Source organism: Lepidochelys kempii, chromosome 6 (genome assembly GCF_965140285.1).
Source record: "Lepidochelys kempii isolate rLepKem1 chromosome 6, rLepKem1.hap1, whole genome shotgun sequence".
Taxonomy (NCBI): domain Eukaryota; kingdom Metazoa; phylum Chordata; order Testudines; family Cheloniidae; genus Lepidochelys; species Lepidochelys kempii.
In genome coordinates, this window is record NC_136385.1 from 76,194,153 (window position 1) to 76,222,116 (window position 27,964).

Sequence of the window (27,964 nt, forward strand, 5' to 3'; positions counted from 1 at the left end):
ACAGCAGAAACTCATGCCAGCATAAAGGTGTATGCTCCTACACAGAAACTGTTGCATTGTTTAAGGCTCTCTTCAAACTAAATGTTGAATGTTACACAATCCTTTTACATGCACAAGCCTTAAATTGTCGATGGACCTGAAAGACCTACAAACAAACGTCAAATATTTTCAGAATGTGTCAGCCTGTTCAGGTAAAACTTGACTATCCACAAAAAATAGCTTTAACATGTATAGAACTTCCAAAATCTATAGGAAATGTGTAGTATTTTGTCGTCTCTTCTTCACTCTTCCTAAACACTGTTCTGCTTAAATCACATAGGTCAAAAGAAATGGACTTCTGCCATAGTAAAGGCACTTCATACATTTCCAAACTTGTACCAGCTGGAGCTGAATTAGCACAAATTAGAGAGAGAACTAGCACTTCACAATTCCCATATAAGAAACCTACCCTCAGCAAACTGATATGATATACATGGAGTGTCTTTTAGCTACCTATTCTAAGGCAGTGTGGCCTAGTACCTAGACCACTGGATTAGGACCCAGGAAATCTTGGTTCTATTCCCAGCTCTGGCCTGCTAGGTGACCCTGAGCAAATCACTTCACATCTCTGTGCCCCAGCTTCATCACCTATATAAGGGGGGTAATGACACTGACTTCCTTTGTAAAGTGCTCTGAGATCTACTGATGAAAAGCACTATGTAAGAGCTAGGTATTGTTAATAGTAATCTTTTGTTAGGACAGCCTGGCATGGCCCCTACTTATAAGTTGGTCACCTTCCCGCCATTAGGGCATAGGCACCAAATGAGGATGGAATTTAGGTAAAACTTACATTTAGGAAAATTTAGGAACTTATAGGTAAACCTTCTGCAGTGGAAGGCCTTTCATTGTGTCGGTAATGAAAAACAGCGGTGCTATATAATGCTATGAACTTGAATGATTACTCCTGTTGACATTTGGACGCTAAAAAAAAGTTAAGGAAAAGCTTTTCTGAGATTCATGGAGAATTCTGACTGTCAATATGACATGGTTGTATTGTAGATGGCACCTTGGGAAACCCAGGAGTTGAGGTACTAAAAAGAGATTTTCCCATGCTTGCTCTGCCTGAAAGACTTGACTAATTCTATGTCATATACTGGAAAATAAATGGGAGCTAGGTCACAGTAAATTACATCATCAAAGTAGTTGGAGACCATCAACATTTAAAACCTACAAACGTCTATTTACTGAGAAGAATGAAGGAGGACACTGTACACTGGCAATTTTAGAGAAATTTCCCATATTTGCACTAAGAAAAGGAGTACCTGTGGCATCTTAGAGACTAACCAATTTATTTGAGCATAAGCTTTCGTGAGCTACATACATACCATGCTACTTAATTAAAATGCTATTAGGGCTCCAAAGGGAGCCACAATAGGTTGGGTTTTCTTTTTTAGATTGCTGTGTGTTTTGGAAGCAGAAGTTTAAAAAGTGATCAAAACTCTGGTGAAAGTTGATTGTGTCCCTTTTAAGATAGTCTCTGAGCTGCTGATGGCTTTAAATCCAAAAGCAGGAAGCGTCTGTGCAAATGCAAATTATCTAATTGATAAAGGAAGGAAAGAACTAGCAGCACAAAGGAGCTACAGATAAAGGACACACCTGGTCAGCAAACAAATTGTCTAAATAAAAGGCAAGTTTATGCTCAAATAAATTGGTTAGTCTCTAAGGTGCCACAAGTCCTCCTTTTTCTTTTTGCGAATACAGACTAACACGGCTGTTACTCTGAAACCTGTCATATTTGCACTGCTACTAATGACAGTATTGGTGTGTGTGTGTGTGGGGGGGGGGCTCTACCATAGATTGGGCATCAATGTTTGTATCACCATGTCGTCTAGACTTATTTGGAACAAGGTTAAGATGACATAGTGATGAAGATGTTGGCAGTTCGTCTACATTAGGCTCTCCTGCCATTGCTACCGTTGGTGGAGCTGCACTGGTGGTAGTGCGATGGTGGGAAATATCACTAAAATCAATAGTGTAAATAAGGCCTTAGAGCCTAATATACTGAGTCTATTGTTATCTGAGCACACGCATTTACAAAGCATAATGGAGAGCTGAGTGAATAATTGGAAGACACTTTAATCCTAGAATCCGCTGGGTTACCAACTTTTAGATGTCTCCACTGGAACACTGAGACTTATCAGGATATCTCAACACTACCACAGAACAAGACTGTACTGAAGGAACTCATCTGCAGAGTACAGGTAGCCTGATTACTTTGGTTTCCAATTTGTCAAACTTTGTGGTCAATCGCAAAACCTGGATTACTATGAGTCCAATATTATGCCCTCATTGTGAGTGGTCCTCTTCATATCAGGGAGATACCATTTCTCATTCTACCCTAATCATAGACGGAAGAGGTTGAGTGCCAAAGCCTTGAGCCCATGCTTTGAAAATGCAATGCAGAAAAATGTTTGCCTTCTAGAATGGGGCTTTTTGGGAGCTGAGTCATGCAGTGTCCAGCAAAACTACAGAAACACATTTTTTTTGTCTGGAAACATAGGAATAACAATACAATTTTACCATGGGTTTAGTTGTTTATGTCAGTTCTTTATGCAGATTCTATTACCTCCTGTTAAATCATATACACATTATGACTTCTGCATCCTGATATGTAAACTTGTGAGCCCTCCTATATGCAATGGACTCTGTCCCCCCTTCACAATAATACGCCTTTCTATACTATATAAATGACAACACCATGTATGCATCTTCCAGAGGTAGCTTTATTGTAAAATCTCAATAAAATATTTGTAAATGTTTATGATAAAAAAATAAATAAATAATAATAGGAGGAGGAAGAGTTTGTGATGGAGACAAAATTTACTTAAATGCAGGGTTAATGCTATACTAAGCTAAAATGTCCCTAGGCCTATGCTTGTCTGAATAGAGCCCTTGGTGATTAAGCATTCATTTTAGAGGGTGGGTGATCAAGCATTCAATCGCATATTAATCTGGTTAAAAGCAGTCATTGTCAATATCTACTGTATTAAGTGAAAGCAGAGTTAAAACAAACACTTTTTGTAGTTCGCACCACCATTATAATTATGCTATCATGGCTATTACAATCTTTGATGTGATTGACCATCGTTACCTTATGAGAGAGGGAATCAAAAATTCCCCAGAAAAGTTTCTCAGTTAAATGTAACTCTTCTTCTGCTGCAATTCCGTAACTCCCCAATCCAGACGGTAGGCAGTAATATTTCCATAATTGCTCATAATGATTTGTTAGAAGCTATATAGATCAAAAGAAAATACAATTATGTAAAATCTATTAATATTTTTTATGAATACTAGAACAAATTGGTTAGTGAGGAATTGAACCACTGCCATCTACTAGAAAGAATGAGAACTACTTAAGTGTGCGGTACAGACACTTTACTGCTCTAATCTAATGGCAATCCACCTTTTTGCTAGAGCAGTTGGGGCCTGTTCTTTTGAAGCAGGAGTATCTGAGGTCTATTCTGGCAGTTGCTGTAAAATTCTGAATAGCTATGGTGAGCAACAAGGTGACAAATAGTTCCTAGATTTGTTACAGTGTGTGCAAATTGCCCAAATAATAAAATATAAAGGGGGTTAATTAAATAAAATTTCAGAGGGAAAATAAAGGAACTGTATGAGGGTGGATTTTGGCAAAGGGGTCTTCTTTTTCATCTAAATACAAAGGGATCTTACTTCTGGTTATTTAGATAAGTTCAACAACTGCAAGCAAAACACATTTAGTAGTCTCAATTTAATTCAAAGAAGACATCAGAAAACTTTGCAAAACTGGCCAGGATGTATAATTTTCCATGACTAGGCACTTCTGATCAGCTTTGCAACAATCCATGGAATAGCAATTGCACTGAAAGTATGTAATACACTGTCTGTTAGGCTAGCATGCATGATTAGTTCTGCCCTCTACGGGAATGGCTATGTCAGAACCTGATCTAAAGCACTTATTAGTAGGTCTGCTCAAAACCCAGAAGTTCCATTGCATGGGAAATTCTGAAATTAAAAAAAAATTAAAAATACTACATGTCTGAACAAAACTGTAAAAATTTCAAACATTTCTACAAAGTGGGAATTCTGAAATTTCATTTACAAAAAAAAATAATCAAAACAATGGTTCATGCTGATTTTTCTAAACAAACTGATGAAGCTCCCTGAGCCGCTTGGAAACCCTGCAGCCTTGCTTCTAGGCTCCCTGGTTCCCAACAGAAGATTTGACAAAATTGACATGTTCCCTTGGTGCATGTCAATTTTATTCAATTGGCATTTTCTGATTTCTACTTACAAGTTCTACTTACTAGTTTTGTGATTGTTTCACTCTCTAGTGGTAGGGAGAGAAAGGAAATTATTAAGGCCTGCAATTGTAGGTAGCTCAAAAATGCTCCTTCAAGTCAAATAATTTTTTCTACAGCACTATATTTTGAGTCCTATTCTCTATATCACATGCACATACTTTAACCAACAAACACATTGTTGGTGTATGTATTCTATGCAGACTCATAAAAAATTATGGAGAGGAAGTAATACCTAGATTTAAACTACTACTTTCAAATATCACACTTACATAAGCAATGGAAAATGTGACTGTTTATTGAGCAAAGTCACACAACCAACATATACTGTACTGTTCTCACAAGGGAAACATTTGACAATGTACTTGTCTGTTATATTTAATACAATTTTATCATAATACAAATAACTTCACAGAGGTTAGGATTCTTTTAATGTTGTTACCACCCTTCCCAAAAAACCCAAAACCCATGGTGATGACAGGTTATTCTGGAGTACATTTTCTGTTGAATACACATGTAATAATTAGACCAATATTTACCTTGAGTGGCATTTTACAGTATTCATTAAGTAAGGGTACATCAAAAACTAGCCGTCGTAATAGCTGCTGTAGCATAGAGGGACGTAAATGGCTGTAATTTAAAAAGAAATTAATGGTTTAATAACATACATATATTTCGAAGAAATTACTATACCAACTGGAATTCAAGTTACTCAATGAAGGTGGTCAGTAAAACAGGGGATCTCACTGTGCTTGGTCCATGCATGGGAGAATATAATGTGGAAAGATATATTACTTCCTCCCTCCCTCTCTTATGCACTATGTAGGGTCTGGCCATAATATAGCACGAAAGACAGAGCTGGATTTTTCAGAGTACTTCAAGGGGGGTACAACTGGTTACAGTGGAAAAGCTAAACTAAATGAATAGAAGAGTGAGGTATGAGACTACAGGGATATGAAATAGTTTTCCAGTGAAAGTGGTGGAAGCCATATGGATTGAAACTGCTCCGGGGAATGTGTTATAATTATCGGAAACAAACGTAAACTGGAAGGGAGATTGCCTAAATTATCTAACATATCTTTTTCATCTTTAATTTCAATGGACCAAATCTTAGAAATCAATTCACAGCCTGAGGAAACAGGCTATTAGCTCAGGAAAATGTACCTTAAAAATCACAGGGATGAGGAGCAAACTTCATAGCCCCTACATTTAAGTACATAGTGCACAGATAAGCTTCTACTAATGGTCCTGGGGAAAAGAAATGTGGCCTGCTGATTCTCACCCCTCCTCAGAGTTTTAGCTTTGTGGATCCATGTACAGCATGAATCAAGTGCTATTGCCAAACTATGCATGTAACTCCCCCTTCCATGTTCCAATATGGAGATCAAAGCTGGTTAAAAAAATAGGAAAATTGTTAATGAAAAGGTGGTATAATTTCCCATCCCCTCATCATTTTTAGTGATATTTTGAAATATCACAAATTTTCCCACTAGTTTTAGTGGTGAGTGAGGACTAGGCTCTGTGTTGTATAGGGTTAGCAAAGTTCCTCATGTGGGATCCCAGTTTTCTGCCTCTCATCTCTTGATATGGAAATGTGACATTTCCACTGCATTTGAGACCGTAAGCGGCAGTGGTTCTGAAAATATACCATTCTTGAGATCTCCACTGGCACTATATTTTCCAAATATTAGAACCATTGACTTTAATTTTTGCTAGTAAGGTCAGATTCTGAGATTGGGAGATATATGTTTGCTGTCATGTAGTACAACCACCTTAAAAATACAAGAGAAAAAGTGAGTGGATTTAATATTGACAAATGTACTTTAATTGAATCAAGGCAATTTTTATATTGTACTAGACAAAGCCTGAATATACACAATTCAAGCTAGTTTGAGAAGCTTCATCCACAATCAAATGAGCAGGAAGCCCTAGCTGTGCCCAAAGACCAAGGTTTGGGGACCTGGAGGAACAATGCAGAAATTACTTCTGAATCAAACTTAGATTTCATGATATTTGAGCCCAGGAAGCTCTAGGAATAAATGGGAATAACCAAGGCTACATAGCCAATATTTTTTTTAAAAAAATCACGTCTGATTAGAATTATGAAGATATTTCTGCTAAATAATGGTTTGGTTTAAAACAAAATAATAATAAAAAAGTTAAGTTATTCTGTACAACCCTGTGGTTTGTAGCAAAGCCAAATCATGTGTGCAGCATGATTCAAAAGTATAAAACCAACTGTTTAATCTTTTCTTTCTTAAGAATATTTTTATCTTACTTTCAGATAATTTACTGCATTTCACAATAAACTACATTCCCATTCTATATGGTACAAAGAGAAGAAAATTACTGTATTACAATGTATACGCTCAGTTCAATACCTAGTACAAAAGAAAGCAATTTACAGATGTGTATCATACTCACTGGCATATAGCAAGCAAGCATTCTTCAATAGTATCTCTTTGTGCTTTTGTAAGGGACCGTCCCTTGGATAGTCTATATATTGTGTGAAGTGTTGAATCAATCAGAGAGGCATAATGCTCCGTTCCGGAAAAGAGGGGAGCACATCTTGTTAGTAATGGAAGCACAGATGAGCAAATATATCTATTTAGTGCAAGAGCTGCCTCTGTGGTGCTCAGGGATACCTGTATAAAAGTAGCATATAATTGTCAATCCCATCTGGAATTACATATTGTAAAGTAAGAATGCTCTGAAATAAACACCATGATATATTTCCAAAAGTGTCTAGATACCAATTGTATTTAAATTGTGAATTTATCAGTTTAGTATGTTGGGCAATTTTAATGCCTAAAATATTCTTCAAGTGTATTACTGTCTGTCAGTTTGAGAAAACTCCATCTTAGAGTGTTTACGAAATACTAAAAATCAGGGAAAAGAAATAGGGCTCATCACTGAAACAGCCTCCGAACAGGCACACATTTATGCTGGAGAACAGTGTTAATGTCTGCCTGTACTCTGGCCAGTGGTGGCTCCCTGCACAGGTAACACCTGTCAGAAGCATAGATAATCTCTGGGGGTGTACAAGTAATGGCCGTTGCACTATCAAGAGGATTGTGTGCAGTTCACATCCACTAAGCCCTGGACCGAACCTAAGAACAATCCTCTATAGTTCTTGTTGTGGAGAGTTTGCAGTGTAGCTTTTAATGCCCTGATTTTGGGGCATTAAAATGTTATCTTTCATTCCCCATGGTGTTTTAGGGTTTTCTAAAGGTTGTCAATGATAGAATTTAGACCCAGAAATATAGCTTTTAACCTTAACTTTACTTGAATGTAATATTAGGTAAGACAGTGACACTAACAAAAACAAAATAAAGGCACTCCATACTTGACCTGCTGAGGTCATAAATGACAGTCCAAAGTATGTAACATGATACATGTAGCCTCAGATCTAACACCAGGTCTACACTACCCCTTATGTTGGCAAAATTTATGTTGCTCAGGGATGTGAAAAAACATCCCCTGAGCTACATTAATTTTGCTGGCATAAGAACTTGTGTGCACAGAGCCAAGTCGGTGGGAGATGCTCTCTCACTGACATAGCTACCGCCGCTCGTTGGAGATGGTTTAATTATGTCATCAGCACAGCGCGGCTACACAAGTGAACTTACAGCGGTGCAGCTGCATTCATACAGCTGTGCAGCTGTATGCTTGCTAGTGTAGACATGGCCTTAGATACTACATTTATCCTAGACACCATGGACACCTTTAGATTAGATTAAATTACATAGATCAAGACTACTCAAGACAGAAATTTAGGACTGACATTCAGTTTCTTTCCTCCTTATGTTTTAGCTCATACTGCAATTTTAAGCATGACTTAAAAAGCAGTTTACATGTATATAACTTTAATTATATATATATATACACACACACACTATACTACATATCAATGTAGTTTATTACAAAGAAATACATATGCACTTATACTCTATTTAAGCATGTATATAGATTACTTTGAACTTCTTTAGAAAGGAAAGACTTTTGTCTATAAATATAGATTTTAATAAATTCCCTGAAAGTGAACTAGCTCAGTGGTTTGAGCATTGGCCTGCTAAACCCAGCGTTGTGAGCTCAAACCTTGAGGGGACATTTAGGGATCTGGGGTAAAAAATGTGGATTGGTCCTGCTTTGAGCAGGGGGTTGGACTAGATGACCTCCTGAGGTCCCTTCCAACCCTGATATTCTATGATTCTATGGACTGTTAATTAGGGATATGCTGTATGTATATATGGAATTACACAAAGGTGCCTAGGACTGTAATGGGGCCAAAAGAATTTGAATCTTTTATGAAATTGCAAAATATTTTTCCTACCCTGTGCTCACCAAAAGAATGCAATTCAAAGAAAAATATGAATAGCCGTTTCTGCTGGTTAGCACACATCCTATGGCAAGCTGCTGGATTTCAGTTGCAGCATAACTTCCACTCCACTACTGATACGAGTCAGTGCATTGCTGGAAAATTCTTATCAGCCCTTCAAGGCTTTTGTAGTCTTAGGCTGGAAAGAAAACTTTTAAAACTAAAACCATATGGTATTAAGAAATGTGTCCCTAGTTAAAAAAAAGCTTTAACTTTTAAGACTATAATTATTTTTCTGAAAAGCTAAATGCAACATATGGTACAGGTGCATGTATGAACCAAAGCTTTCCTGTAAGTTGAATTTTACCTTTCTAAATCCATCCACAAATGGGAAAATATGCATTTCAGTCCAACACAGTAGCTACCATTATCTGAATATTAAAAATGTTAAGATGATGGGCCTTGAGTATTTTTACTTTGTTTTTCTTACCTCTTTTTGATACTGGTTACATTCTGACTTACTGATATGGAGCCTCAGTTACAGGGCAATCCTTCAGCCCTCACTTGATCCTTACTCAAATGAACAGTCCTATTGAAGTCAAGAGGTCTACTCATGTAAGGATTATTTATATGAGGAAAAGCTAGCAAAATAAGGCCCCTAATTATACAAGCAGGAAATTCTTGTAATTGTTATTAATTACCCAACAAGAGTCAGCTATCCAGGCATTGTTATTAACATATGAGACAGAACTACATCAGAAATTTAACAATGTCAAGAGCTCTGCTATTTTAATTATTGTAATACTATCATTACTTGTAGTTATACACTTGGATTTACTATCAAACTCTACACACTGTTTCAATTACACATATGTATTAACAGAAACTACCAAGATTTTGAAGTTTTTCAGCTTGTTCTTGAACCCATACTTTTCCCTCTATGCTCCAGTTAGCTCATTACTTTATTCAATTATACCAATAAGTTAAATAAGTGTTTTCAGTTTTAGAATTTTTAAATCATTCACTAATATTTTTCTTTTATACCACACTCACATTTCTGGAGGTTTCAATTATTATTTAAAAAAATTGTAAAGTGTAAAATCCTGACCCCAACTACTACTGAAGTTGGGAGTTTTGCCATTGACTTCAATGGGCCTAGGATTTCACCCCAGGTATGTATTTGTATTGCAAGAAAAATATTGCCTTATGCTTTTACTGTTGCTGGAAAGACTAATAATGGTAAGGAGAAAGCAGAGAAAATGTTTACATTTATGTTTCAAGGGTGGGAGAAGTCTTATAATCAGTTTAACCCTTAATATAGCCATAACAAAAACTATTTAATGCATTATAAACTAGTAGATATATAAATGCAGATCTAGACTCACTCTCTCTTTCTCTCTCTCTCTCTCTGAGTAGGCCATGTCCTGATAGTCTTAATTAGTTTTTACTATTCTTAATCAGTCTTTATTAGACTAACTGGGTGAACTGTAAGAAAAATTATCCATGAACATAATGGCAATTCTGGGCTTTTATGTGCATCTTACCATTCTCTTCCCTCCACAGTTATAGTTGCTTATAGGGATACAGAAATAAATCTTTACATTATGTTCATTATGCATGTTAACAAATTAATGATCTACAGACTGAGTATTGCATTATCTCATTCAGTTCCTCAGATCATATCAACTCTAAAAGACAGTCTCAGTGGAAGAATAGTAATGACACCAATGGAAGTTAATTGTGTCAGTGACAGTGTTTCATATTCTCAACAACATATTGTTCTTAACAACAGTTGAAAACAATGTTAAGGATCTGATTTCAACATAGATATTTAGAAATACTGAGTTAAATCACTACATTCTAATCTTACAGTCTCACCCTATGTTCTACTCCATTTGTTGGACCTGATTCTCAGCTGCCTTGAAGTTGTGTACCACAGGTATAATTTGCTACCAAATCATAACTCTCCACTCACACTAGTCGTAATTGTTACATCTATTTTACACTCATTTTGTATTGATGTAAATGACCAAGTTAGTTATAAGACAGTGGAGAATGAGGCTCTTAATGTGTGGCAGTACATAATGTGTCAGAAAGATGACTATTAGATATGGGTATTATGACTTCTATGCACAAAGAAGAACTATATACAATAGTTTAAATTACTTTTATTTTAGATTAAGTATCACTTTTTGGCCTTTTGGCAAAGATCATGTGTATTTAGATTAAGCAAAGTAACAAAAAACAAAGAATAAAAAGCAGCATCTCCATGGGAAATATAATCTCTCTTCTATGATAGTCCAAACTGAAAACAAATAGATGCCTGTTTCTGTAAAGAAAAGAGTTCTTATTAACGTAAAGGTTCAGAGACTGATCTTTTGAGAGAATCAAAGGAATTGGATTCATAGTATTCCTGGACTGAATGGTTACAGGAAGTACCAGAAAGCTCATGAGAATGTTTCTCATCATAATATGTCCAGGCCCAATTGAAAACCTAAGAAATTTGGATAGTTAGAATAAGAAGATTAATTGTGATGGTGGTTGGTGACCAGATTATGAAACTGAAAAACTGAGGCATCTAATATGACTGACGCACAAAGGACGCTTTGGTGAAGTTGAAGAAGATTTGCACAGGAGAATTTGGCAGCTGAGTAAAGAAAGGCTGACCAATCCTCTGTTTTGTAACCTCAGTCAATCATCACTGCTCCTTCTTCTTCATCAGTGTAGATTTAACATTCTGTGCTGTGAATTTGACTCTTATGCCTCCAGCACCTGCATAAGGAGTCAAAGTAATTCTGGGAACCTGAGAAAAAACATGAGCATTTCTCTAGTTTTTCATAGAAAACAGATTTCTTGCCCCTCCCCTGTCCCAAACTAACAGTGTCCTTAAAGGAAAAAGGATAAATTATTTTCTCAGATATGTGAGCAGAGTTCCTATGCATCTGAAGGTGGTCTGGCCCAGTTTGCCACATTTTTCATATTCTTTAAGTTCCTAATCCCTTCAGATCCTATTATATGAATTTTCAGTATTGTGGATGCTGTCCGAGAGCTTTCTAACTGAAACAATTAAGCATATTCATACTAACTGCAATTTATTTTTTAACATATTCTTGTATTGAAATTTCTAGCTTTTTTGTTACCTTATAAGCTCTTTATACTATATTTCTTTGGGGCTTTTTCCTCCCCTAATGCTAGTTCTGAACATTTTTGATCAAACATATGTACTGTATGTTTATAAATCTGTAATTGCATTATTATTGCTTGCTGATATTAGTGAACATTGTGAGAAGGCTTATTTATTACTTTTCCTTTTTATGCAATACTAACTAAAAAGTTATGTTTTGTAACTCTGATGTAGCCAGTATCCTTAACCAATGTTCCTAATTCTCACTAACAAAATACTTACTGTATCCAGAGAGGCAGATGCTCTTAAGTCTTGTAAAAATCCAACCTCCAGTAGGTGGAGGAGGAAGCTTTGGTCCTTAATACCATAGACACGGTCCAAAAACAGCACCATGGGTGCTTTATGGTCAGGACAGAAACTTGCAGACATGTCTGGCTCGTTGACTGTACCATCTAAAAAAATTTTTAAATATTTAATTTCTATTTCACACAAAAAATGCAGCTCAGCTCAAAATCTCCTAACAACTTTTTTTTTTTCAAATCTTCTAAAAAATTCTAATGTATAATAGAAGACAATAAAATTATAGGATCTAATTCATCAATGAACTAGGCAGCTGCAACACCAGTAAGTTCAATGGCCTAGCATGCATACTTGTGTCCACAGTAAAATTGCCTTGTCTCTTGTTCTAAGCAATCAACATGTATAAAGCAATTTTCTTAACAATAAAGAACTATTATGGAGAAAGACATAGAGACAGTTAGACAATGCAGAAAGATTGGTTAGAAATTGTAAAAGGCAATCAGAATATGTTTGTAAAGTCACAGCCCCAGTATAAGACATATAAAGGCATTCTTGCTGTTTTTTATAGGCCCCTTTTACCTCCTGTGTGGGAGGGCATGGCGATTATTTGGCATTGATTAAGGAAAGGATGACAACCTGCACTGTACAATTTGTTGATAGGTGCTCCCAGATATTTTCTATGAATTAATGAAATAATTGCTTCTTGTCTTTCTTCTGGAATGGCCAAACAATGTAGCCAAGGGCTCCCCTAGTGCATGTGGGTGCAACTCCACTGATTTAGGTGAAGATGCACTCACACCAGGGTTTAATTTAGCCCAAAGTCCATAGAAACTATAGCAACAAAAAAACTTTTGTATATCTATTTAAACACTTTTGAAAAGTCTGCACAATGATAAATTGAAGTTACCTTTGTTAACTGTTGATAGCTTTAGTGGTATACTTATAATCCCAACCAAATCTTCTGTTGGCACAAGAGAACGAAGAATTGACCTGATTCGAATAGCTTCTCCTTTCCCAGTTTGGATAAGCTGTTGAAACACAATCATACATATAAAAGACGACATTTAGTTAATTGAAGGGACATCAGAAAAACATTGACAAAACCTAATTGATTGAAATATTAATGCTAAGGGTTTTGTTTGCTTTGTAAATCACTGCAAATCCCCCCCACAAAAACAAACAAACAAACAAACAAACAAACAGAGTATATAAAAGGGAGGTTCCAGTTTTCAATCATTCCACCCTTCTTGCCTGTCCCAATTTAAATGGGATGTAACAGATTTCTGAAAACACACTTAGGCTATGACTACACTGAAATCACAGGGTTCAGGTAGACATACCAAAGCTAACTTTTATCTCACTAACTTGGGTACCAGAGCAACAAATCTAGAGCTTTAATCATTTTTGTTACTCTTCTATGGACTTTCTCTGATTTGTCCACAGCCTTCCTGAAATGTGGTGCCCAGAACTGGACACAATACTCCAGTTGAAGCCTAATCAACACAGAGTAGAGTGGAAGAATTACTTTTCAAATCTTGTTTAGAACACTCCTGCTTATATATCCCAGAATGCTGTTTCTTTTTTTGCAACACTGTTATACTGTCCACTCATATTTCGCTTGTGATCCACTATGATCCCCCCAGATCCCTTTCCACAGTACTCCTTCCTTGGTAGTCATTTCCCATTTTGTATATGTGCAACTGATTCGGGGCATAATTACTATAAACTTCCAATGATAGTGCCCACTTGCCCTACGTGCCTGTGAAAATCTTCCCCGGAACGTTTATTTATGTGAACTTATTTTGTGTTTAGGTTAGATATTTAGACTATTCAAAACACCCAAACTGATTTTCCTCAGATTTTTCAAAACAGTTATCTTTGGTCTAAGATCACACAGGGGAAGTTATATGTTCTAAGAAATGGCTGAGAAAGTTATGAGCAAATGAAAAAGAAGAATTAAAAAAATAAATCTGAACTTATTTATGGCGCTTTCTATGACAAAACTTACAATGTAATATACATTCATTTACAAATATACCATCTTTTCCCTACCATAGAGATGATTCCTATCCAGCATCAATATCAGTACAGTTTTGCAAATTATTCATTGCTGTGTGATGAATTAAATACAGACAAGCTAATCTTTATGTGAGTAGCCACATAATCATCGGTTTACATTAGCAGCTCCTGCAAAGTATGCTACAGGACAATAAAACTAATGTGGTAAAATGAACTAGCAAGTGGGCAGTTCACTTGTCAGTAGCTTGCAAAGTTTGTTTTTATCAAAGAATAATTAACTCTATTCCTTAAGAGTGGAAGTTACGGGTTTTTTAATTTCTCCTACATTCTATTTCTATCCTGAAGACTCACATTTTATTTTCAACTCTTTATATTTACATTTAATCAAATCATTAGAGATCAAGAAGAATGGTCAGAGCATCTATGATTTCTTTTCTATCCTACTTATAAGGCATCAGCATCACCAACTGACGTATCATATTTGAGGAGGCAGTGCTGCCTAGTTGATAGGGCACTGCACTATAAGACCTGTAAAGTGAAATCCTAATCTCTCTGAAGTCAACGGCAAAACTCTCATTGACTTCAATGGAACCTGGATTTTGGTCCTGGGTTCTATTTCACAACTCTGATACTGACATGCTGACTGAACTTGGATGAATCACTTCACCTCTGTGTTTCTCTATGCCCTCTTCCACCACTTGTCTCTTGCCTAATTAAATATTTCAGGGCAGCAACTACCTCTCAGCTTTGTGCCCCAGTCTTAGTCGGGATCTCTACACGTTGTTGTCATACAGATATAATAATAAAGGTCCTTGGGTTCCAGACTACTTACTCAATACATGACCCTAGGCAATTAATGTAATTTCATTGCAGCATAACTAATCCAGGTATAAAACACTGTATAAAAGCAGGTCCTTCAAACAAACAAACAAAACTCTTATACTTCATCTGAGTTAAGCTGCCTAGATGAGAAGTTTTATACTTATGCTCATAATATAAGTCAAGGGAAATACTGTAATTTCTTTATTAGTCCAACACATATGCTAATATCCAAAATCTTGGGCTCACGTAATAACAGTGTTAGCAATAAGTATAGTTTACTTTATATAATGTGTACTTAGTATGGTGTCACTTGAATGGATAGAAATATTTGCAGCTTGTATATTTTACCCAACTCCTTTTACTTTTATTTCTGAGCAAGGGAGCAAAACCACTTACATGCATTTCTGGTGCACAGCGTCCAAGCAAGTCTATCAGAGCTGAATAAAAGGACATGATTGCATTGCCCATGTGCACAATCTCTTCCTCCTCTTCTTCTTCAACACTGCTGAAAAGGCACCAAAAACATGAGAATATTTTGGCTGCCATAGGATAGCCTAAAATAAGGTTGGATTCTTCATTATAGGGGTGACTGTGTAAAACTTTAGACTGAAGCGCCAGCTGACTGAAAGCAGTGTTTATTGACCTATTTCTTGTGTCTGGTCACAGGTTAATTTCTTCTACACTAAGAAATACATTTATTATTCACTTTTTATTCAGGTTTTATTGTAGTCTTTATTTTATAAGTTAGCCCAGAATAGGAAGGAAAAGTCTTTTGTGTTTTCTGTTTAAAAATTATTTTTCATTAACTGCAGCATGTTCCCTGTGTGCATTTTGTATGAAAAGTCCAATTATATATTACGTAGCCTGTTCCACATCTGGAAGTTCATACTAATACTTATGTATCTAAAACATGTATTGGGTTCTCAAGTTTGCTGTGCACCCATACAGAGAATTATTTGCCCTAATTTAGGTCCTATACATATTAAGATAAGTGATAGGTCCAATTTCTCTTTGAAAAAGACAGTTACCTTTTCCGTAACTGGTGTTCTTTGAGATGTGTTGCTCATGTCCATTCCACATTAGGTGTCTGTGCTCGCCACATGCACTGGTGCTGTAAGTTTTTCCCTCAGCAGTATCCATAGGGGACTGGCTTTGGCACCCTCTGGAGTGGCGCCACCGGCTCCCCCTACCCTCAGTTCCTTCTTGCCGGAAACTCTGACAGTCAGGAAGGAGGGTGGGTTGTGGAATGGACATGAGCAACACATTTCAAAGAACAACAGTTATGGAAAAGGTAACACTCTTTTCTTCTTCGAGTGCTTGCTCATGTCCATTCCACATTAGGTGACTCCCAAGCAGTATCCCTGGAGGTGGGTACGAGTTCATGGATGTGTTGATTGCAGCACAGCTCTGCCGAACCCAGCACCATCCCTGGCCTGCTGAGTGATGGCATAGTAAGCTGTGAACGTGTGAAGAAAGGACCACGTCGTGGCTCTACAGATGTCCTGGATAGGGAGGGATGTGAGCCAGGAAGGCCGCCGAAGACGCCTGAGCTCTAGTTGAGTGGGCTCTTACAATCGGTGGTGGCAGAACTCTCACTTGGTCATAACAGGTCCTTATGCACGAGGTGATCCAGTTGGAAATCCTCTGTGAGGACACTGGAAAGCCCTTCATCCTATCCGCTGTAGCAATGAAGAGTTGAGATGATTTTTGGAAAGGCTTGATAAGCTCTAAGTAAAAAGCCAAGGTCCTTTGGAAGTCCAGCGCATGAAGACACCTCTCTTCGCTGCTCTTGTGTGGTTTGGGACAGAACACTGGGAGGAAGATTTCCTGGTTCATATGGAAGGTGGACAACACCTTCGGCAGGAAGGCTGGGTGGGGTCGCAGCTGAACCTTGTCTTTGTAGAAGACCATGTACGGTGGTTCTGAGGTCAAGGCTCTAACCTCAGAGACTCGTCTTGCCGATATCACTGCCACCAGGAACACGACCTTCCATGACAGGTGGAAAAGGGAGCAGGAGCCCAGCGGCTCAAAGGACAGGCCTGTGAGCCTAGAGTGGACCAAGTTAAGATCCCACTGGGGACAGGAGCCCGCACCTGTGGGAAGAGTCTCTTGAGACCTCTCAAGAATCTGACCGTCATGTAATGGGAAAATGCAGTCTGTCCTTGAATCGATGGGTGCAAAGCAGAGATGGCTGTGAGATGCACTCTAACAGAAGTATGTGCAAGGCCCTGGTTCCTCAAATGAAGCAGGTAATCTAAGACAGATTGTAATGGAATGAGAGATACCACGCTCGGATGCTCAGGAGGAAGAGACACCATACCCGGATGCCCAGTGGGAAAGCCTTGTCCACTTGGCCAGGTAACTCAGTCTGGTTGAGGGCTTCCTATGTCCCTTGAGGACCTGTTGGACCTCCTCCAAACAGGCCTGCTCCTCCGGGTTCATCCACACAGCATCCATGCCAAGAGGTGGAGGGATGTGAGGCTGGGGTGCAAGAGCCAACCATGGTCCTGTGACTGCAGGTCCAGTCGGTTGGGCAAGGGACAGGGAGGGGCTGCTGTCAGGTTCATGTGTGTGCCAAACCAGTGCTGGCAAGGCCACACCGGGGCGATCACGATAACCTGTGCCTTGTCTCTCTTGATCTTTGTCAGTAGCTTGCTGATGAGCAGAATTGGTGGGAACGCATACATGAGGCCCCCCCAACCATGACAGGAGGAAGACATCGGAGAGGGATCCCCTGCTCAGACCTTACCGAGAACAGAAGCAATGGCTCTTCCTGTTCCGTGTGGTGGCAAATAGGTCACCTTGGGGAGTCCCCCACCTTTGGAAGATCATGCAGGCTAGCTCCAGGCAGAGTGACCACTTGTGGTGAGAGGAGAAGTCCCTGCTGAGCTGGTCTGCCAGTGTATTCTTGATGCTGGGAAGGTGACAAGCTGCTGGGTGGATTTTGTGGCTGATGCAGAAGCGCCTCCTGACAGAGAGCCAACAAGCATGCTCCCCCCTGCCTGTTAATGTAGAACATCGAGGCTCTATTGTCAGGCAGGACTCATACCACTTGCCTGACAGGAGGGGTAGGAAGAGTCCACATGCCAGCCAGACCACTCTGAGCTCTTTGATGTTTATGTTCAACTTTGCCTCCTCCGGTTACCACATCCTGTATCTGGAGGTCGTCGAGATGTGCCCCCGAGCTGAGGTCCAAGGCATCCGACACCAACTCAATGGAGTTGTCAAACGGAACCAACTCCAGGACTGTCCTGTGATCAGTCCACCATCGCACTGAGGTAAGTATCACCTGGGGAATGGTAATGATCTTTTCCAGGGGGTCTCGGGACTGGGAATAAACGATCCCCAGCCACTGCTGTCTGGGCCGCATCTGAAGCCTGGCATGGTTGTCTTAGCCTCTCCTTGTGGCTAACCACCTCAACCACAAGGGAATTGGGGTCTGGGTGGGAGTATAAGCACTCACGCCCTTTGGTTGGCACAAAGTACTTGCGTTCAATCCTCTTAGAGATAGGGGACACGGAAGAGGGGGTCTGCCACAGGGCATTAGTGATTTTGGAAACCCCTTCATGAAGGAGTAGAGCCACCCTGTCAGGAGCCGAGGAGCAGAGCACATCAAACAGAGAGTCCGAGGGCTCTTTCAATTCCTCTGCCTGAAGTCCCAGGTTGGAAGCAACCCTCTTCAAAAGTTCCTGGTATGTTTTGGCGTCATCCTGAGGAACTAGGTGAGGGGGCCTCATGATAGCCTTGTCTGGCAACATCTGGCTGGTGCCACGGGAACCTCAACGTTCATTGGTGGTCCAGTAGCTTACTCCCCATGGTCCTCCTGGACCTCTGGGGTCTTACCCCCCCGAAGCCTCGAGCACTGGAGAGGGACAGGATACCGAGGCCTCTGGCCTCTCTGAGGCTCCCGACACCAACCGGGCAGCCTGGGGAGGTTGGCTGAACCCCCAAGGGTTCCATGGGTACCATGGCCCCAGCCACTGCACTTGGGGCCATGGGACAGGTTTCAGTGCTGATGATGTAGGCAGCATCTCTGGTACCGGGGCTTGTCCCACAGTCAGGGAACCTCGCTCTGTGCTGGAGCTATAAGCAGAGCGGTCAGTAGCAGGCGACCAGGATCTAGTGAAGCAGTGGCTCTTGTCTGACTGGTGCCAGTTGCTGCGTCCTGAAGCCGACCTGTCCCGAGCGAGACGGGAGTCTTGGTCGGGATCTCTGGGACCTTCTTGACAGGAGCCGTGAAGGGAGACCGGTGCCAGGCTGTGGACGGCACTGGCGGAGCACTGTGTACAGAGGGTACAGAGGCCACAGTGCTCAGTGTGGAGTCGGACTGCTGCTCCAATGCCAGAGTGAGTGCTGACTCCATTAAGAGCGCTTTCAGATGGATATGGCACTCCTTCTTTGTCCTAGGTTTGAAGGACTTGCAGATCCGACACTTGTTGCTCATGTGCCTCTCACCTAAGCACCTTAGGCAGCTGGTCTGAGGATTGCTGAGGGGCACAGGCCGTTTGCAGCAATCACAGGGCTTAAAGCCTGGGCACTGGGGCATGCCCCATCCCCTGGCTGAGTCTCGTTCGGGACTACGAGAACTTCAAGAACTATTACTACAGGTAACTAACTGTAACAACAATTACCTACAAGTATACTACAAGTTCTACAGAGTTTGAACAAACAGAGAACGAGACAACACTAGCTGAAGAAGCAGATGTTCCAGCACTGTCACTGACGGCAGGAAGAAACCGAGGGTGGGTAAGCCGACAGCGCCCCTTATACTGGGCCATGCGGGCACCACTCCAGAGGGTGCCAGAGCCGGTCCCCTATAGATACTGCTGAGGCAAGCACATATCCCTAATGTAGAATGGACATGAATAAACACTCAAAGGATAATAATTGTTTACTCTTCAGTTATGTTTTTAGGATGCTGTCTACCATCAAAGCAGAGTTATCAACTTTTAATTGATGTGTAAAGTCAAAAAACTACTGCACTGCATGGAAATGTGAGTGTGGTCATAGACAGGAGTCTGCTGACAGGAGGATTCTGTGACAATGACCAATTCAAAAATGTACTCTACAGTGTGGTTTAGAAAAATATGTCCAATTGCTTTAGAAAAATGGAAGGACAAACTTCAAGACATTTCTCACGCTGAGATTTTCAAAGCACATTAGGGGATTTAGACAAGTATCTTTCAATCTGTTGATCTGCTTTGAAAACCTCAGCCTTAATCTTTTCTTTCAGAATTCCAGAAGCAAAAACATTTCTTCTGTGTAAAGTATTCAATAATGCATAGATTTTATTGAATCTTGGCTGGGGTAGGGGGTAAAATAGGGCCAGCTGGGGTCACCCTTCCCCTCATCCAAGAACTGTGCAGAGGAGACATCACCTCCACCACTCTTGGGCACTAAGACCTTTCTTTCCTCCTGCCATGTGGCTTCAGGGGAAAAACTGCAGGGAGGAACCAGTCAGAAACTCCAGGTCAGAGCAGAAGCAGCTAAAGCAGGGACCTTCAGACAGCCAGAGAATGTTGTACAATTTTGACGGGACTTCTGAGGTCGGTGCTCATTGGCTCTCTGTGTGTGCTCCAACCCTCTTGTTCCCCACAACTCTCATAATCTCTTCACCTCAATTTCACACCACACCTGCTCCTCTACCCTACTCTTCCCTGCCCTGTCCCCTACGCCTTCTTTCCCTTCCATGTCCTCTCTCCCTTCACTTTTCCTTCTATTTAGCTGATCCCCTCCTAACTAAACCCAGCCTAAAAAGCAATCATGGAGCTAACATGAAGTTTACTGTTGTCACCCTGTTCGCTCTGCTTGTGTGTTATCCTTCCCCGTCCCCCCTCTGTCTGTCTTATCAATTTACACTGTAAACTCTTTGAGGTACGGACTGTCTGCTGCTCTGTGTCTATACAGTGCCTAGCACAATGGGGCAAACATGGTTAGTTATTAGGTACTACTGTAGTATACAAGATTAATAATTCAGCTAATGAAACATCAGCATTTGCCAAAAGAGCATATACATTTACTTACACTTCTCTTTTATAGCACTGAGATGGAAGGTCAAGAGTTGGGTTCTCTGAGATCTTAATAGCTCCTTGCATAGCTGCCAGCAAACCATTTCCTCCTTCTCCTCTAAGAGCTGGCCCAAAGCATTCTGGACGTCGAATAAGGAGCTTGACAACAACACTAGCATTTTCCTCAACACTTTCACCTAAAGACCAACAGGACACGTTAGCCTCTTATATAAAAGCCAATATACTTCTTCTGAAAGGCAACCACTAATTTATGAACAGTTTGGATTTTTCCCTAAATTTTACAGTACATAAAATAATAGAGAGAGAAAGAAAAACAACCTTTTTTTTAGAAGGAAAAAATGCTAAATTTACAGCACCAGAGATAAATCTTCTACTTAATCAAAGAGCAGTTAGTATATAGGGAATGACAGTGTAAACGCCTGCAAACTGCTTTGGCCAAAGTTCAACAACTTTAACTTAGAAGATTGACTTCCAGGGTTGCCAGGGGAATTCATTTCCATGATTACTTCTGTCTTTTTCCTCTCTTCTGAAACGGCCAACAAAGGCAGCAACTGTGATAGTAGCTTCTGAAGTGTCCATGCAGGAAATGGACTGAGAACTCATTTCACATAAATAATTAAACCATCACTAGAAGGTAACAAAAATGGCTACTAACCTTCTGTAATTGCTGTTCTTTGAGATGTGTTGCACATGTTCATTCCACTCTTGGCATGAGTGCAGCCTGCAAGTCATTGGAAACTTTTCCTTCAGTGGTACTGCCAGGATGGTACTGCCAATGCATCCAAGTATAAAGGGCCCAGCCATCCCAGAGTCCCCTCAGTTCCTTTTTGCTGGACAACCCCAATGCACAGAAGTAGACGGGTGGGTCATGGATTGAACATGTGTAACACATCTCGAAGTACAGTTATGGAAGTTTAGTAACTATTTTTTCTTGAGTGATTGCGCATGAGCATTCCACACTTGGCAACTCACAAGCTATAAACCAGGTGGTGGTATAGGAATCGATGTGCACACAGACTGAAGTACAACTCGCTCAAATTTAGCAGTTTCTAGAGTACTGAGTGATGGCATAATGGGATGCAGAGGTGTGGACTGAAGATCAGGTAGCCTCTCTACAAATTTCCTGGATAGGGGCATGCACAAGAAATGCAGTTGAAGCCACTTGAGATCTTGTCAAATGAGCAGTTACTCTGCTTGATGCAGAAATGCCAGTCAGGACATAACATACATGAACACAAGAGGCTATCCATGATGAAATTCTTTGTGAAGAGATCGGGAAATCTTTCATCCCATCTGCCATGACCACAAATATTTAGGCTGACAAATGGTACTGTTTAGTTCTATGTAGAACACCAAAGCCCTTCTAACATCTAGGGTGTGCAGGCATTGCTTATCTCTATTTTAGGAAAGTAAATCAAGTGGTTAATATGGAAGTTAGAAATCACTTTAGAGAGAAATCTTGGATGAGGGCTGTCATAAATATAAAGGGAAGGGTAACAACTTTTATATGTGCAGTAACATAAAATCCCTCCTGGCCAGAGGTACAGAATCATTTTACCTGTAAGGGGTTAAGAAGCTCAAATAACCTGGTTGGCACCTGACCAAAAGGACCAACAAGGAAAGAAGATACTTTCAAATCTGGCGGGTGGGGGGGGGGGGAAGAGGTTTTGTTTGTGCTCTCCTTGTTAGTTCTCTCTCAGACAGAGAGAGACCACGGCAGGAAAAAACATCTCCTAAAAACATACCTGAAATGAGCATCTAGGATTACAAAAATTGTAAGTAAAGCAAGGAAATGCATTAGATTATCTTTTGTTTTAGCTTGTGAATTTTCCCTATTCTTTGCAGGAGGTTTATTCCTGTTTTTGTAACTTTGAAGTTGAGCCCAGAGGGGAATCCTCTGTGTTTTAAATCTTTTTATCACCCTGTAAAATTACCTTCCAGCCTGATTTTACAGAGGTGCTGCTTTTACTTTTTTCTTTATAATAAAGTTCTTGTTTTAAGAACCTGATCAGAAATCAGAAAGAAATCAGAGCCTCTCCGATAGATCCATGAGAGTGGAGAACCAGTGCTCCTAGGGCAATGCTGTGGCTATTAGTATAACTCAGGCATGGTCCCACTTGATCTTTAGCAACTCTCTGTGCAGGAGTGGAATTGGAGGAAAAGCATAGCAGAATTGTTCGGCCAGGGTAGTAGGAAAGTGTCTGTGACGGAACCCGAACTGCAACCTTGTATGGAACAAAACTGATGGCATTTTCTGTTAGTTTTGGTTGTGAATAGATCTATCTGGGGATTCCCTCACTGCTGGAAAATGCACCTGGCTACATCCAGGCAGAAAGACCACTCGTGGTGATTTGTAAACAATCTGCTTAGATGGTCTGCAAGCTCACTCTGCACCCCTGGAAGGTAAGAGGTTTCAAGATTGATTTAACTGACAGAGCAAAAGTTCCAGAGGTGAATGGACTCTTGACAAAGTGGGGAAGAGCAGGCTCCTCCTTGCCTGTTGAGGTAAAACATTGTTGCTGTGTTGTCTCTGAGAACAAACAGGCTTTTCCCCTGGACCTGAGATTGGAAAAACTGGCATACTAGCGAATAACCCTTAGCTCCCTGACATTGATGTGTAGAGACATGTCTTGTGAGGACCATAAACTCTGAGGGGACCCAGATGAGCACCCGAACTCAGAACAGATGCATTTGTCACCAATGTCAATGAAGGCTGAGGTTGGACACAGTGAACACCTTCACACACATTGAGTAAGTGAGCTCTATAATCATCAGAAGGGGATGAGATGGCTCATGCGGAAACTGCCTCATCAGGGGAGGAGGACAATGAAGTCAGCACAGGTTGAGGCTGCCCCTCCTCCATAAGCTGTCCAGTAGACTTCTCTTGAACCACCACTTCCTGCTCACCACCGGGCCCAGAACCGGACTCAGGAACAGGCAGTGTCTGGTGAGTAGACTCCTTGTGCCTCTCTGAGGAGACAGAGCAGGAATGCCGTATGTATGACTTGGAAACTGTGGGGAATCTTCAGATTCCAAAAGAACCATCGGAAGGGTGGTGGGCCCCAGTAACTCTTGGCCATTGCAGCTTGAGGATCTCAAGGCAACCCCAGGTAATAACACCTAGGTGGGGAGTAGCATGACTGGCTCTGAAGCTGGGAAACATAGGAACCAATCTCCAATTCAGAGAAGGACGAATCACTCTCTGCTGACCAAGGTCGGGTGTGGCGGGGGAGGCTCCCAGTTATGCTGGAGAATGGTGCCGAGTCAGTAAAGATTGTAAAGCAGCGAACATTGCATGGTACCAATGGGGACATAAAGTCTGAGGCCAAGGAGGTTGCTGCGGTACTGGCGCACCTCTGTCTGCCAGTACCAGGAACGTGGTTTCCTGCACCACCAGGGACACAGGTACCGATAGACTCAGCAGATCTCTAACTGCTGCAAATGCCTCCAGCATGGTCAGTACCAAGATGGGCTCAAGTTATTGTGGTCAAAAATGGAGAGGGCACCTCTTCAGGCCCCAGACTCAACAGTGCCTGCCTCAGTGCTGGAGCCAATGGTGCTGGTTTCAACACTACCTGAGAAGAGGAATGCTTGGATTTTGGCTGTACTCTACTCTTATCCCCATGCTTAGAGGATTTGGTTGCCAGCAGCTTTGCTTTCTCAGTGATCTGTCCATAGGTCTCATGCCTCTTCTTGGGCACTGGAGAGGGCAAGTGGTGCCAAATCTCAGGCAGCATAAAAGGCACACTACTAACCAATCCCAAACCACTTGATGCCAAATCAGGACAGCTAGGCTCTGACGGAAGTCTCAGGGCTGCTTCCAGGAGCAAAAACTTCAGCCTGGCTTCTCTGTCTTTAGTCTTTGGCTTAAAGTTCTTGCAAATCTGGCAGTGATTCTGAATATGAGCTTCCCCAAGCATTTCAAGCAGTTTGGGTGCCTGTCACTGTTGGGCATTGGCCCAGAACAAAAGACACAGGACTTGAAGCATGGTGACCAAGGCATCCCTCAGTACCAAGAAACAGAAACCCCAGATCTGGGGACTGAAAAAGAACACTAAAAGTAAACTAACACTTACTAAGTACTAAGCAACTATAAAACGAGATAACTATTCACAAGAGCATTTGCTAAGGCAAACCATGAAATTCCAAAAACTATCACAGGTGGTAAGAAGGGACTGAGGGGGCTCTGGGGCAGCTGGGTCCTTTATTTTGAAGTTTAGTGGTGTGCGACAGCAGAAGGTGCTCAAGCCACCCTGATGGGTATCACTGAAATAAAAATTTCTGACTACTGTGCATGGGGCGCACATATACCAAGAATGAAATGCATATGTGCAATCACTCAAAGAAGAATTTTCTGTTCATTGCCAACCAGGGCCAATATTCCAACTGGTGACCTGGATCAATCATAACATTTAAATTCCTGATTACCAGTCCCTGGAAGCATTCATTTAAAGCTTTAGAAAATGTACTACAGGGGACAATGAAGCACTGATATAAGAATAAATACTAACTTAACAGGCTCCCTCACATTCAGATTGTATAAAACTCAGTGCATTCCCCCCCAACTAAAAGATTAATTGTTCTAAATGGCCAGTGTTTTTTATGAAAGAAAGTGATATTATTTCAGTGGTCCAACAGAAATGGAGATTGTTGCTAAATATTGTATCATCTATGTTCTAGCACAAAGAATATCTGTTGTGATCCAGCAACTAAATCTTCTCAGCTTGACTAAGGAATGTCAAATCTCCAAGGATTGATACATCTGCCCTCTAGACACGGTAATTTAATTGCAGTAAAAAAGTATCTCAAATTATTTTCAATATATGTTTAGGTAGGAATAAATATGTTTTGCTTGCTATATGAAGGCTTTAAATAGAATCCTTCTCAATTTCTACATATAACGCATACTATAGCTCAGATTAAGTATTTCACACCATGCCTCATCCTACTTTAAATCACAGTTATAACTCTGCCTTGGAATAGATTCTGCCTGCTTTCATTTTATAACATCATCTAGTTTTGCATACAGGCATTTACATTAAAAAATTTGGTTTGATTTAGTTGGAATGGTTAAGCAAATACTTTTGTAAAGCTGAATTACATAGTGAACATAATACAAGCAACACTTTCCATGGCCATTTCAATGACTCAACAAAACTAATACCCTTAGACATTTTTATTCAGAACACTTTCTAATATCTAACTGCACACCAAACACCTGATGTTCCTGCAGCCTTGCATGTATGGAGTCCGTGGGGAGGGTGTGTGGGATTGTATGCATACCTGTTGCAAAATCAGACTCCAAATGCGAATAAAATTACATTACAATTTTATTAAAAGAAAACTACTGACACAGTTTTGCCTGAATAGTTTATCTCCTGAACATCTATCTAACCTGTTCTTGAATGAGAGAAGTGATAATGCTTCATCCACCTCCTTTGGTGGATAATGCCCTGTTTCTCCCCCTGTTAAGTGATATTTCCTAGGGTAGAGAATTTGTGGTGAAACATGTGGGGTTTATACTACTTACTTAAACTGGAGGTGAAAGTGGGTTTGTGAAAGGCAAAGAAATTTACATATGACTATAAGTTAGAGGTGTGTGGAAAGGAAAGCTCTATCTCAAAACAGGGAGACCAAATTCATCCCTAGTGTAGCCCACTAAATTCAACGAAATTACACCCAGAATTAATTAGGTCTAAATATTTTTTTACAATTTCTCGCAGGTTGCAATTGTTGGCCCCCTTAGCATGTAAGTTTTACTTGTGTTGTATGACCACTGCATACCAAATTGGTGCAAGCTTTACTACTTAACTTCTTAGAGCCCACTGTAACCTATGCCACAGTCTAACTCAATGATGAATTTGGCTTGGAGATCTCTGTGGGAGTTGCATCAGCTTACACCAGGCAATACTTTAGCCCAGTATTAAATCTAATGTATTTATAGGCATTTCTATGATGCTTGTATCTCAGTAACTCAAATATTTCTTAATTTATCTTTGCAACACCCCTCTGAGGTAGTAAAATAGTATTATCCCTATTTTATAGATGAGAAATTCAGGCAGAAGATGATTAATGGTCTGATTTACAGACGTGCCGAGTACCTGCAACTCTCATTGTCACTGGAACCTGAAGGTGCTCAAAAGGGGCCTTGAGAAGTCATCTAGTTCTTCCTCCATGCTAGTGCAGGACCAAGTATACTTGGACAATCCCTGATAGGGGTTTGTCAAACCTGTTCTTAAAAACCTCCAATGATGGGAAATCCACAGCCTACCTTGGAAGTCTATTCCAGTGCTTAATTATGCTTATAGTTAGAACATATTTTCCCAATATCTTGCATTACACCTTTGTTCGTAGTATCAGTGGAAATTTATCTTTATATAAAGCCTTTCATTTGGGTATAACAAAGAAATTTACAACTATTAATTCAACTTCACAACACCTCTATGAGGTAAGTATTATTTTACCCATTTTACAGGTAGGTAACATGGTACACTTGGGGGTTGAGTGGTTAAGTGCTCCAAATCACTGAGTGGGTCAGTGGCAGAGGCAAAGATAGAACCCAGAAGTCCTCACTCACGCTACAGTTCTAACTATTGGTTCCCTCTAGGAGTTAGAATTGATGATGCTAGCTTCAAGTGTACATTCAATATCCAGGACAAAACTTCCACAGCAAAAAGACAATGTGATGAGAAATAATACAGTGAGATGCTATAGGAAGGAGATATGCAAATCGGATATTGGCTATGAACACAGGATAAAGTGATACTGCTTATGATACACATGACAAATTAAAAGTGAAAATATTTAATATTTTGCGGAAAAAAGAACTCAAAGAAGAATAAACGCTTCCACTATTTCACAGTTACAGAACTACAACACAGCATATAGCATTAAAACTGAGGTCTCTAACCTTATGTCAGATATGTAGATCCTGAGCTGCATGTGGTACTTTCAAAATATTTTTGAAGTTCTAGGGTTTGCTGGCTCCACAGAATTTACACCCCAATGAGAATCACTATGTTATGATTAATGA

General features: G+C 40.3%; 1 protein-coding gene across 13 annotated transcripts in view; it reads right to left on the bottom strand.

The window, feature by feature from the left end:
- RYR3 (ryanodine receptor 3) overlaps positions 1-27,964 on the bottom strand; it is a 581,512-nt gene that overhangs the window by 204,780 nt on the left and 348,768 nt on the right. For 11 of the 13 annotated variants that reach the window (XR_012159473.2, XM_073348839.2, XM_073348834.2 and 8 more), the window contains 7 exons: positions 20,927-21,107; positions 15,299-15,407; positions 12,969-13,089; positions 12,044-12,213; positions 6,744-6,964; positions 4,859-4,949; positions 3,131-3,271 (listed from right to left, as the gene is read on the bottom strand). Coding sequence is in view for 12 of the 13 variants with exons in the window: in XM_073348839.2 (XP_073204940.1) it covers positions 3,131-3,271; positions 4,859-4,949; positions 6,744-6,964; positions 12,044-12,213; positions 12,969-13,089; positions 15,299-15,407; positions 20,927-21,107 (1,034 nt within the window). In the remaining variant the exon portion in view is untranslated. The remainder of the gene's footprint in view (positions 1-3,130; positions 3,272-4,858; positions 4,950-6,743; positions 6,965-12,043; positions 12,214-12,968; positions 13,090-15,298; positions 15,408-20,926; positions 21,108-27,964) is intronic. The other 2 variants (XM_073348831.2, XM_073348826.2) reach the window with 1 other exon arrangement.